The 12791-nt window shown below is 47.3% G+C and overlaps 1 protein-coding gene across 1 annotated transcript in view; it reads left to right on the top strand.

Moving 5' to 3' along the window:
• The window catches only part of PEMT (phosphatidylethanolamine N-methyltransferase), a 163478-nt gene that overhangs the window by 119467 nt on the left and 31220 nt on the right, over nt 1-12791 (top strand). The window contains 1 exon segment of the mRNA XM_030212849.1: nt 8539-8650. Within this exon segment, the coding sequence (XP_030068709.1) occupies nt 8539-8650 (112 nt within the window).

Raw genomic sequence — 12791 nt, forward strand, 5'->3', positions numbered from 1 at the left:
TCACGTTAGTCCTTTTACTAGGTTTCCAATGTTCATTTTGCTGCACGTCCATTTTCGGCTAAAATAAAAGGCCTTTTTTGCGGGTGCGCTGAAAAATGGACCTGCGCGCATCCAGTACATGCATCTACACCAGCGCAGGCCACTTTTCGGTGCACCATAGTAAAAGGGCCCCTGATAGGATGGTTTTCTTTATGCCAGTGCTCAACTAAAGGTATTAATCCGCAAAAAAAGGTATTAATCTGCAAATGAACCTTTTCCAGAGATGGGAAGGCGGTAGAAAGAGAGGACATGAAATGAGATTGAAGGGGGGCAGACTCAAGAAAAATGTCAGGAAGTATTTTTTCACGGAGAGAGTGGTGGATACTTGGAATGCCCTCCTGAGGGAGGTAGTGATGAAAACAGTAACGGAATTCAAACATGCGTGGGATAAACATAAAGGGATCCTCAGAAGCTTAGCCGAGATTGGGTGGCAGAGCTGCTGGTGGGAGGCGGGGCTGGTGGTTGGGAGGTGGGGCTAGTGCTGGGCAGACTTCTATGGTCTGTGCCCTGTCGTTGATTAGTATGGCAGATACTAATCAACGTCAGGTATACACAAAAAAGTAGATTGTAAGCTCTTTTGAGCAGGGACTGTCTTTTCTTCATGTTCAATTGTAAAGTGCTGCGTACGACTGGTAGCGCTATAGAAATGATTTATCGTAGTAGTAGCACATATGAGTTTATCTTGTTGGGCAGACTGGATGGACCGTGCAGGTCTTTCTCTGCCGTCATCTACTATGTTACTACGTTGTGCTGACTCCACGTGCCGAATTATGCAGCTACGGTGTTCTATAATTTTAAAAAATTATATTAAAACTGCTTAAACATTATCAAAATGTTAGCAGTAAAGAGAAGATGTGAAGCAATGGGTTGGAGCCGTGGAGCTGTGATGAATTAGAGCAACTGAGTCCAAATCTTGTCCCGACACCGACTTGGTAATGAATCACTTTGTCGATGTGGCCTCAACTCTAAGCCTAATTGTCCCTAACTCTATTGCATGTGACCCCTAGACCAGGTGTTTTATTATCTTCTAGTGCTTCAGTTTACCCATCTGGTTATTTCATTTTCCCGTATTCCATTTATCAAAATGAATAACCAAACATTGCAGTCTAGAAGTGACTGCAGACAATGTGTGTATTGAAATGTCATAATTGGAATATATATTGCAGCATTAATCAGATGGAAATGCTCACGTATTATCAGCTGTTACATGATCACTCCATAGCAAGATGAAAGTTTCCAGAGGAGATTAACAAAAACACCTTTGATCAGCAGGATAAAAGTCCCGCCCCAACCTTGACCTGTCTGCTCCGTTGAACTTCTCATAGTAACATAGTAGATGACGGCAGAAAAAGACCTGCACGGTCCATCCAGTCTGCCCAAGAAGATAAATTCATATGTGCTACTTTTTTATTTGTACTGTCCTCTTCAGTGCACAGACCGTATAAGTCTGGCCAGCCCTATCCCCGCCTCCCAACCACCAACCCCGCCTCCCAACCACCAGCTCTGGCACAGACCGTATAAGTCTGCCCAGCAATATCCCCGCCTCCCAACCACCAACCCCGCCTCCCAACCACTAGCTCTGGCACAGACCGTATAAGTCTGGCCAGCCCTATCACCGCCTCCCAACCACCAACCCCGCCTCCCAACCACCAGCCCCAGCACAGACCGTATAAGTCTGCCCAGCACTAGCCCCACCTCCCAACCACCAGCTCTGCAACCCATTCTAGGCTAAGCTCCTGAGGATCCCTTCCTTCTGCACAGGATTCCTTTATGTTTATCCCACGCATGTTTGAATTCCGTTACCGTTTTCATCTCCACCACCTCCCACGGGAGGGCATTCCAAGCATCCACCACCCTCTCCGTGAAAAAATACTTCCTGACATTCTTCTTGAGTCTGCCCCCCTTCAATCTCATTTCATGCCCTCTCGTTCTACCGCCTTCCCACCTCTGGAAAAGGTTCATTTGCGGATTAATACCTTTCAAATATTTGAACGTCTATATCATATCACCCCTGTTCCTCCTTTCCTCCAGGGTATACATGTTCAGGTCCGCAAGTCTCTCCTCATACGTCTTGTAACGCAAATCCCATACCATCCTCGTAGCTTTTCTTTGCACCGCTTCAGTTCTTTTTACATCCTTAGCAAGATACGGCCTCCAAAACCTCCGAGTGCTCTTGTTAACATTTATTCATATTTTCAACATTTCTCTCAATGTGCTGTTAGCTAACTAATTAATTCATTAACCAGCTAATGTTATTGAATAAAATTGTCAAATTAAGTTTGTACGTCTGAAATAAGTAGGGTTTTTTTTTTTTCTTTCTCTCTGTGAGCATGAGATTCTCATCTCTTACCAGGGCTCTAAGAACTTTTCTGTTCTCTATGAGCAGAGCAGAGAGACTGAAAAGGTAATCAGCGCGACCCACCGCCGATCAGGTCAGGTAGCAGGCGTGCTGAAAGCTTTTTTTTGCTTTGTTGAAATGGACAATTACATAGAAGAATAATGATAATGTCCCTTTCTCAGGCAGGTAATTTTCTGAAATTTAGAGTAATGGTTCAGCACTCCATCATTATTCAGCCGGCACCAATCACACGTTTCGGTCACTTGGATTAACATCACAAGAAAAATTGTCGTATGAAATAAATATTAAGCAATGTTTTTCATACGCTGTGCTGTATTTTGAGTCTTTGTCATCACCATCCTAATATGTGCTGGCATTCATCATGGCCCCATTTACACTGCCTGTTTTTTCATAAGAACGTAAGAATAGCCATACTGGGTCAGACCAATGGTCTATCTAACCCAGTATGCTGCTTCCATCAGTGGCCAATCCAGGTCACAGGTGTACCTGGCAGAAACCCAATTATTAGCACTATTCCATGCTACCAATCCCAGGGCAAACAGTGGCTTCCCCCCCCCCCCCCCCCCCCCCCCGTCCATCTCAAAAAACAGACTGTGGACTTTTCCTCCAGGAACTTGTCCAAACCTTTTTTTTTTCAACCCAGATACGCTAACTGCTGTTACCACATCCTCTAGCAGAGAGTTCCAGAGCTTAACTGTTTAACATTAACTCTTTAAATTGCTTTTGACTCGTAACCACTTGTAACCACTCGCCTCCACCTACCCTCCTCTCCTCCTTCCTGTACACATTAATTGATTTGATTTGCTTACTTTATTTTTTGTCTATTAGATTGTAAGCTCTTTGAGCAGGGACTGTCTTTCTTCTATGTTTGTGCAGCGCTGCGTACGCCTTGTAGCGCTATAGAAATGCTAAATAGTAGTAGTAGTACTTAACTGTTCTTTGAGTGAAAAAAAATGTTTCCTTCTATTTGGTTTAAAAGTACTTTGATGCAATTTCACTGAGTGTCCCCTGGTCTTTGTACTTTTTTGAATGAGTGAAAAATCAATTCCCCCCCACCACTCGGGATTTTGTAGACCTCAGTTATATTCCCCCCCCCCCCCCCCCCCCCCCCAGCCATCTCTTTTCCAAGCTAAAGAGCCCTAACCTCTTTAACCTTTCCTCATATGGGAGCAGTTCCATCCCCTCTTTTTGGTCGCTCTTCTTTGAACCTATTCTAATTCTGCTATATCTTTTTTTGAGATACAGCAACCAGAAATGAATGCAATACTCAAGTAAAGGTCTCACCATGGAGCGATACAGAGGCATTTTAATATTTTGGCTCTTATTTTGCACCCCTCTGCTAATAATTCCTAGCATCCTATTTGCTTTTTTGGCTGCCACCGCAAACTGGATAAAAGATTTCAGCAATCCTCACTTGGATTCCAGGGCTCTGTTCTTTCCTGGTTTTCTTCTTCTTTTTTTTTTTTTTTTTGTTACATTTTTACCCTGCGCTTTCCCACTCATGGCAGGCTCAATGCGGCTTACATGGGGCAATGGAGGGTTAAGTGACTTGCCCAGAGTCACAAGGAGCTGCCTGTGCTTGAAGTGGGAATCTTATTTCTCCCATGTACTTTTAGTGTATACTCTGGTGGATCCTCCTCCACTTCTATCCCACTATCAGTTGGTGTACCTCAGGGATCTGTCCTGGGACCTCTTCCTTTCTCCATCTATACTTTTCAGTATCACCTTTACCCTGACGACTCCCAGATCTACCTCTCCACACCAGAAATCACAGCAGGAATCCATGCCAAAGTATCAGCCTGCCTGTCTGACATTGCTGCCTGGATGTCTCACCGCCATCTGAAACTAAACATGACCAAGACTGAGCTTCTTATCTTCCCCCTAAACCAACCTCATCTCTTCCTCCCATTCTCTCATCCACTGTCATCCCTGTCTCATCAGCTCGTAACCTCGGGGTCATCTTTGACTCCTCTCTCTCCTTCTCTGCACATTTTCAGCAGCCTGCTAAAGTCATTTCTTTATAATATCACCAAAATCCGCCCTTTCCTTTCTGAGCACACTACCAGAACCCTTATCTACACTGTTATCACCTCTTGCTTAGACTATTGCAACTATTGCAACTTGCTTCTCACAGGTCTCCCACTTAGCCATCTCTCTCCTTCTTCAATCTGTTCAAAATTATATTCCACCAGTGTTGTTATGCTCATACCGTGTTTCCACGAAAATAGGACATCCCCCGAAAATAAGACCTAGTAGAGGTTTTGCTGCAATTGGTAAATTAAGGCCTCCCCCGAAAGTAAAACCTAGCAAAGTTTTTCTTTTGAAGCAGGGCCACCGAGAGCCGGACAAGACCGTCACCCCCCCCCCTCCACCCGCCCTCCGTCGCTCCCGGAATTAACCTGAAGCACCTCCTTTCACCTTCGCAGCAAGCAGCAGTAGGGCAGACTTCCTTACGTCAGGCGAGGGCGGGACACGGAAGGAAGGAGTGGCCTGCCCTGCTGCTGCTTGCTTGCTGTGAGTGTGAAGGTGAAAGGAGGCATTTAAGGTTAGTTCCGGCCGGGAGCGATGGAGGGTGGGGGGGGGGCCCGATGACCTCGGGTGGGGGGGCAACCTCGGGTGGGGGGCGACCCCGATGTTTCCCCGAAAAATAAGACATCCCCTGAAAATAAGACCTAGCGCGTCTTGGGGAGCAAAAATTAATATAAGACAGTGTCTTATTTTCGGGGAAACACGGTATTAGCCCTCTCCTCAAGTCACTTCACTGGCTTCCTATCCGTTTCCACATACAGTTCAAACTCCTCTTATTGACCTATAAGTGCATTCACTCTGCAGCTCCTCAGTACCTCTCCACTCTCATCTCTCCCTACATTCCTCCCCGGGAACTCCGTTCACTGGGTAAATCTCTCTTATCTTCACCCTTCTCCTCCACTGCTAACTCCAGACTCCGTTCCTTTTATCTTGCTGCACCATATGCCTGGAATAAACTTCCTGAGCCGATACGTCAAGCTCCTTCTTTGGCCGTCTTCAAATCTAGGCTAAAAGCCCACCTTTTTGATGCTGCTTTTAACACCTAACCCCAATTCACTTGTTCACCAACCATGTCTGTTTTATCTTTCCCACCTTAGTCTTTCCCTTATCTTTGTTTGTCCTAATTAGATTGTAAGCTCTGTCGAGCAGGAACTGCCTCTTCATGTTCAAGTGTTCTGCGCTGCGTAAGTCTAGTAGCTCTATAGAAATGATAAGTAGTAGTAGTCTTTGGGATTCCGGAATCTTGCTATTCTTTGGGTTCCGGAATTTTGCTACTCTTTAGGATTCCGGAATCTTGCTGCTCTTTGTCCTTATCTCTTCTTTGTCCTGTTTGTCTGTCCTAATTAGATTGTAAGCTCTGTCGAGCAGGAACTGCCTCTTCATGTTCAAGTGTTCTGCGCTGCGTAAGTCTCGTAGCTCTATAGAAATGATATAGTAGCATATTGTCTACAGTGACACCTAGGTCTTTTTCTTGAGTGCGGACTCCTAAAGTGGACTCTAGCATCAGATATCTATGATTTGGATTATGCTTCCCAATGTGCATCATTTTGCATTTGTCTTCATTAAATTTCATCTGCCATTTGGATGCCCAGTCTTCCGGTTTCCATCGGTCTTTCTACAATTTTTCACAATCCGCAAGCGTTTTGGCATCTTTGAATAGTTTCGTGTCATCTGCAAATTTAATCACTTCACTTGTCATTCCAATTTCCAGATCATAAATATGTTAAATAGCACCGGTCCCAGTACAGATCCCTGCAGCACTCCACTTTTCACCCTCCTCAATTGAGAAAAATGGCCATTTAACCCTACCCTCTGTTTTCTGTCCAATAACCAATTCTTAATCCACAGAAGGACATTGCCTCCCACCTCATGACTCCTTAATTTTCTCAGGAGTCTCTCATGAGGTACTTTATTAAAAGTTTTCTAAAAAAAATCTAGATACACTACATCAACCTGGTGGTTGGGAGGCGGGACTAGTGCTGGGCAGACTTATACGGTCTGTGCCAGAGCCGGTGGTGGGAGGCAGGGATAGTGCTGGGCAGACTTATACGGCCTGTGCCAGATTTGGTGGTGGGAGGCGGGACTGGTAGTTGGGAGGCGGGGATAGTGCTGGGCAGACTTATACAGTCTGTGCCAGAGCTGGTGGTGGGAGGCGGGGTTGGTGGTTGGGAGGCGGGGATAGGGCTGGCCAGACTTATTCGGTCTGTGCACTGAAGAGGACAGTACAAATAAAAAAAAGTAGCACACAGGAATTTATCTTCTTGGGCAGACTGGATGGACCGTGCAGATCTTTTTCTGCTGTCATCTACTATGTTACTATGTAACCAGCTCACCTTTATCGACATGTTTATTCACGCCTTCAAAGAAATGAAGCAAATTGGTGAGGCAAGACCTCCCTCAGCTGAATCCATACTGACTCTGTCCCATTAAACCATGCCATGTTTGTCTACATGTTCTGTAATTTTATTCTTTATAAAAGTTTCCACTATTTTGCCTGGCACTGAAGTGGGGATTACCAATCTGTAATTTCCTGGATCACCCTTGGAAAGCTTTTTAAAAATTGGCATCACATTGGCCACCCTCCAATCTTCAGGTACTGCGGACGATGTTATCAACAGTTTACGGATCACTAGCAGCAGATCAGCAGTTTAATGTTTGAGTTCTTTCAGTGCCCTGGGGTGTATACCATCTGGTTCAGATGATTTATCACTCTTTAACTCAATTTGGCTCAGTACATCTTCCAAGTTCACCGAGATTTCTTTCAGTTCCTCTGCATCATCACCCTTGAAAACCATTTCTGGTACAGGTAGATTTTTTTTACATCTTTTTCCTTAATGACCGAAGCAAAGAATTCATTCCATCTCTTCACTATGGCCTTGTCCTCAGAAGCTTAGCCGAAATTGGGTGGCGGAGCAGGTGGGGGAAGAGAGGTTGGTGGTTGGGAGGCGAGGATAGTGCTGGGCAGACTTATACGGTCTGTGCCAGAGCCGGTGATGGGAGGCGGGACTGGTGGTTGGGAGGCAGGAAGTACTGCTGGGCAGACTTGTACGGTCTGTGCCCTGAAAAAGGCAGGTACAAATCAAGGTAAGGTATACACATATGAGTTTATCTTGTTGGGCAGACTGGATGGACCGTGCAGGTCTTTTTCTGCATTCATCTACTATGTTACTATGTCCTCTCTGAGCGTTCCTTTTTTCCTTCCTGATCTAAAGGTCCCACAGATTCCCTCACAGGCTTCCTGCTTCTGATATACCCTTCTCTCTACTGAGGCCCACCTCTCTGAGAGAACTTCCAGTTTCTTCGGAGACGGGCCACAGTAGAAAGAAAAAGCTGGGACGGCAGCAGGGCAGCCTATAGGAATCGCTGCCACCGCCTCTGTCTTTTAAAGAACAAGAAAAGAAAAGGTAAATTTAGGAGAGGGGGTTGGGGAAGGGAGGGGGAAGATGTCAGATTGTGGCTGGAGGCAGCAGAAGAGGAGCCGGGGCGGCAGCTCATTTGCACGTGGAACTCAAAGCGCCATGTATAGAATCCTGGTGGGGGGGAGGGGGATGTTCTTTTACCCCTAGGGCACATGTGCTGGGTGTGCAAAGAGGGCATATTATTAATGACATTCGTTGGAAACAAAAAAAATATTCTGAACAAAATGCAAAAATTATACAGCAACTAGTAAAAGAGGCCCGTTTCTAGAGCAAATGAAATGGGCGCTAGCAAGGTTTTCCTCCCCAACACCCCCCCTTCTCCCTCCCTCCCTACCTACCGACCCCTTCGTCGTTCTGACGCCATTGCTCCGCACCTCCTGAACGCACCGTACGCCATTGCTCCGCCCTCGGTGTGTGACGCCATTGCTCCGCCCTCGACGTCATCACATTTGACGCGAGGGTGGGGCCCCGTGACTTGGCGATTTCGGTGGCTTCACCACCACGAACCCTTCGAACCCGTCTTGAAGGAAGTGACGTCAGTGTCCTCAGAACGTTGAGGGTGAGTTTTATTATATTAGATGCCGATGAGCTCCAGAAATGCACTGCCTCCACTCTACAGCTGCCCTTCCAAACTCTAACTTTTTTTCTTGGCTTTAAATATTTCATTATCCATCTCATTTCCTTTTTTTACAGGAGACTACTTTGGTATCTTGATGGAAGAGAAAGTCACGGGCTTCCCGTTTAACGTCATGGAGAATCCTATGTACTGGGGAAGTACGGCCACCTACCTGGGATGGTCTCTCATGTGAGTATAATTCGATTATGGTTGGGGGGGGGTCACTTAACCTTGCTATTGGTCGGTGTTCTACTGCCCAGCCACAAGATGTCGGTCCATCAGGTTCACTGAAAAACGAATGAAGTGACAACCTTCACCCACAAAATGATAATTCATGACGTGCAGGGTGAAAGAAAAACAGAAAAAACAAAATCTCTGTATCACTACATAAGAATTCAGTTCATATAAAAATCAGTGTTTATATATGCAAAGGTCAGTATCCACTTAGGAGGATTTGTATAAATAGCTGGTCACTGCCAGCTCAAAAGTGCTTCCAGTGGTGTTATAATCATTACATCCCTGGGTCAAAGCAATCATTCAAAATGAGTTTTTTGTAGAGTGTTTTTTTGAACATCTTGTTAGTAAGAAAAATGACAGTGACCTGACCCAGGATCCTACTCTTTGATATACTCTATTTTGGGGGCTGTCTTCTGTCTTGATTTTCTTCTTATCTCTCCCATTGTGCTTCTAGTGTATGCGCTGGAGAATCTTCCTCCACTGATTATCCCACTCTGTCAGTGTACCTTAGGGAAGTGCCTTATGACCTCTTCTCTCTATATGCTTGTTCCCTTGATGCTCTGATCAGTGGCGTACCAAGGGGGGGCGGTGAGGGCGGTCCACCCCGGGTGCACGCTGCTGGGGTGGGGGTGCCGTGCGCCGGTCAGCGTCGTTCGTTTCCATGCTCCCTCTGCCCGGAACAGGAAGTAACCTGTTCCGGGGCAGAGGGAGCATGGAAACCAACGACGCTGACCGGCGCATGGCACCCCCACCCCAGCGGTGTGCACCCGTGGGGGGGGTTCTTTCGCTGGGGTGGGGGGATGTTCCTTCGCCGGGGGGAGGGGTCGCGCTGCACGGGGGAGGGGCGCTGCACCCGAGGGGCGGGGCGCATCGGCGATCCGCCCTGGGTGTCAGCGCCCCTCGGAATGCCACTGGCTCTGATCTCCTCCCATGCTTTTCAGTACCATCTTCAGGCTGATAACTCCCAGATCTACCTCTCCACATCAGAAATTTCTCTGGGAAGCAGGCCCGATTCTTACCCTGCTTGTCTGACTTTGCTGCCCGGAGGTTCCACCACCATTTGGAACTGAACGCGGCCAGTTACTTATCTTTCTCCCCTAAACCCACCACCTCTTCCCCATGTCTCTGTTGCTGTGGATAACACCCACTTTCGTATCCTAACCCCTTATTCTCCTATTCATACCCATTCTCATAATAAACGAAACTCCCTAAATCTCTTGTTTCTCTTGAATAGATTCAAGGTTCCAGGGGGCAGGGACCCTCTTTGATGTGTGTGGAGTGCTACATACCTCAGGTGATGCTATAGAAATTTTACATTTTATTTATTTTTTGTTACATTTGTACCCCGCGCTTTCCCACTCATGGCAGGCTCAATGCGGCTTACATGGGGCAATGGTGGGTTAAGTGACTTGCTCAGAGTCACAAGGAGCTGCCTGTGCCTGAAGTGGGAATCGAACTCAGTTCCCCAGGACCAAAGTCCACCACCCTAACCACTAGGCCACTCCTCCACATAGTAGTAATGCTAAGAATAAGCATCATTTTTAGTCATGGGTGAATTGCTTATACTCGGGGGAAGCCGGTCTTAGGGGCAACAGGGGCCCCGCATCTCTGGCACATCTGTCCTCCTGTCTCGGAACACCTCCCTGCTCCGTACCTTAAGGTGCATCCACATTTCAGTAGAGAGCATCAGACAGCGATTTTCATATCCCGTCAGCTGCCGAGCCCAGAGCCTCCTCGCTGCTGCGTCCCGCCCCCTTTTGATGTCCCTCCCTGCTTCCGCAAGGGCAGGATGCAGCAGCGAGGAGGCTCTGGGCTCGGCAGCTGACGGGATATGAAAATCGCTACCGCTCTCTGCCGCTCTCTACTGAAACGTGGTGGATGCACAATAAGATACGGGGTGAAGTGAGGTTCCAAGAGCTCTAAACCTCCTTTTAAACGCTTATAAATTATGGCTTATGATGGCGGGGGGGGGGGGGGGGGGGCCACTGAACTGGTCTGCACAGGGCACCGCAATTGCTAAGACTGGCCCTGCTTATACTCTGTCAGTACAAAGAAAGGCCAGAAAGAAATTCTTTACAACGTGAGCAGTTAAGACTTCATTCCAGTGGCGTACCAAGGTGGGGGCGGTCCGCCCCGGGCACATGCCGCTGGGGGGGTGCCGCACGCCTGTTGGCTCCGAGTCCGCTCGTTCCCTCCCTGCTGCTCCCTCTGTGCGGAACAGGTTAATTCCTGTTCCGGGGCAGAGGGAGCAGCAGGGAACGAGCGGACTCGGAGCCGACAGGCGCGCGGCACCCCCCCAGCAGGCAAAAATGCACCCCGGGGGGGGGGGGGCGCATCGGCGATCCGCCCCAGGTGTCAGCCAGCCTAGGAACGCCACTGCTTCATTCCATGCTCAAAGAAGAATGGAGAGTGTTCCTTTATCGATTGAACGTTGAGCAACCACAGTATCCCATTAACCTCTAGGAACTTATCCAAAATTAAGCTTTAAAAGCATTGACCATAATGAAGGGCATTGTTTTTAGTACATAGCTTGTCCAACTGCCTCCTACGTCACTTTTTTCACTTTCAGAGCAAAACCCCGCCCCCGTGTATTTCCCAGCATTTTGGGAGTATATGTTGAAAGTAGTACAATTCTGCTGTGGTTTTTAAATATCGGCCCACTCACTATAGGCTGTTTTTATTATTTATAGCCTGCCTTTATCTAAGGCGGGTAACGAATCAACATGCACAGCTAAAAATACATTCAATGAGTGAACACAAACATACAACCAGCAATGACATCAATAAAGTCATAGGCAAATCATGGTACTTCCTAGGTTTGACTTGGCAACATTTTAGCATCAATTTAAAGGATGCCGCAGACACCTTCCTTTGCTTGAGTGCCATGCTAACATGACGGCATGACGGGCACCTTCCTTTGCTTGAGCGCCATGCTAGCATGACGGCATGACGGGCACCTTTCTTTGCTTGAGCGCCATGCTAACATGACGGGACGACGGGCACCTTCCTTTGCTTGAGCGCCATGCTAACATGACGGGATGACGGGCACCTTCCTTTGCTTTAGTGCCATGCTAACATGACGGGACGACGGGCACCTTCCTTTGCTTTAGTGCCTTGCTAACATGACGGGATGACGGGCACCTTCCTTTGCTTTAGTGCCATGCTAACATGATGGGACGACAGGCACCTTCCTTTGCTTGAGTGCCGTGCTAACATGACGGGATGATGGGCACCTTCCTTTGCTTGAGCGTCGTGCTAACATGACGGGATGATGGGCACCTTCCTTTGCTTGAGTGCCGTGCTAACATGACGGGATGACGGGCACCTTCCTTTGCTTTAGTGCCATGCTAACATGACGGGACGATGGGCACCTTCCTTTGCTTGAGCGTCGTGCTAACATGACGGGATGATGGGCACCTTCCTTTGCTTGAGTGCCGTGCTAACATGACGGGATGACGGGCACCTTCCTTTGCTTTAGTGCCATGCTAACATGACGGGACGATGGGCACCTTCCTTTGCTTGAGCGTCGTGCTAACATGACGGGATGATGGGCACCTTCCTTTGCTTGAGTGCCGTGCTAACATGACGGGATGACGGGCACCTTCCTTTGCTTTAGTGCCATGCTAACATGACGGGACGATGGGCACCTTCCTTTGCTTGAGCGCCATGCTAACATGATGAGTCATAAATTGGAAGTGATAAATCATATTCCGTGATCTTGAGTGCTTGTGTACAGTTAATGCACAGAGTTTAAGTTGTTCTCCTGGCCATTCTATTCTGCTGTTGTTAACCTGTTCCCTCATCACTTATTTATCTGTGCTGTATTCACACAGTGTCTCACCTTCACTTCCACCTCCTCCTGACTCGATAAAATGTTTTTCTTTCCAATTTGTTGTATATTTAAACAGATACTGTACCTACTAAAATATTTATACAACACGCTTCCCTTGTTGTACATACTGGTCACGCACGCTGTCAGAAAGTACTTCACAATGCAGGAAATTTTTTTTTTTAATGCTTCTGGGATTAGGAGTTAGTAGCTGGTTGGATTGTTAAACGTACCAGAAACTAATAAGAAAGCACTTCAGGATAT

This window comes from Microcaecilia unicolor, chromosome 8 (assembly GCF_901765095.1).
Source record: "Microcaecilia unicolor chromosome 8, aMicUni1.1, whole genome shotgun sequence".
NCBI classification, from domain to species: Eukaryota; Metazoa; Chordata; class Amphibia; order Gymnophiona; family Siphonopidae; genus Microcaecilia; species Microcaecilia unicolor.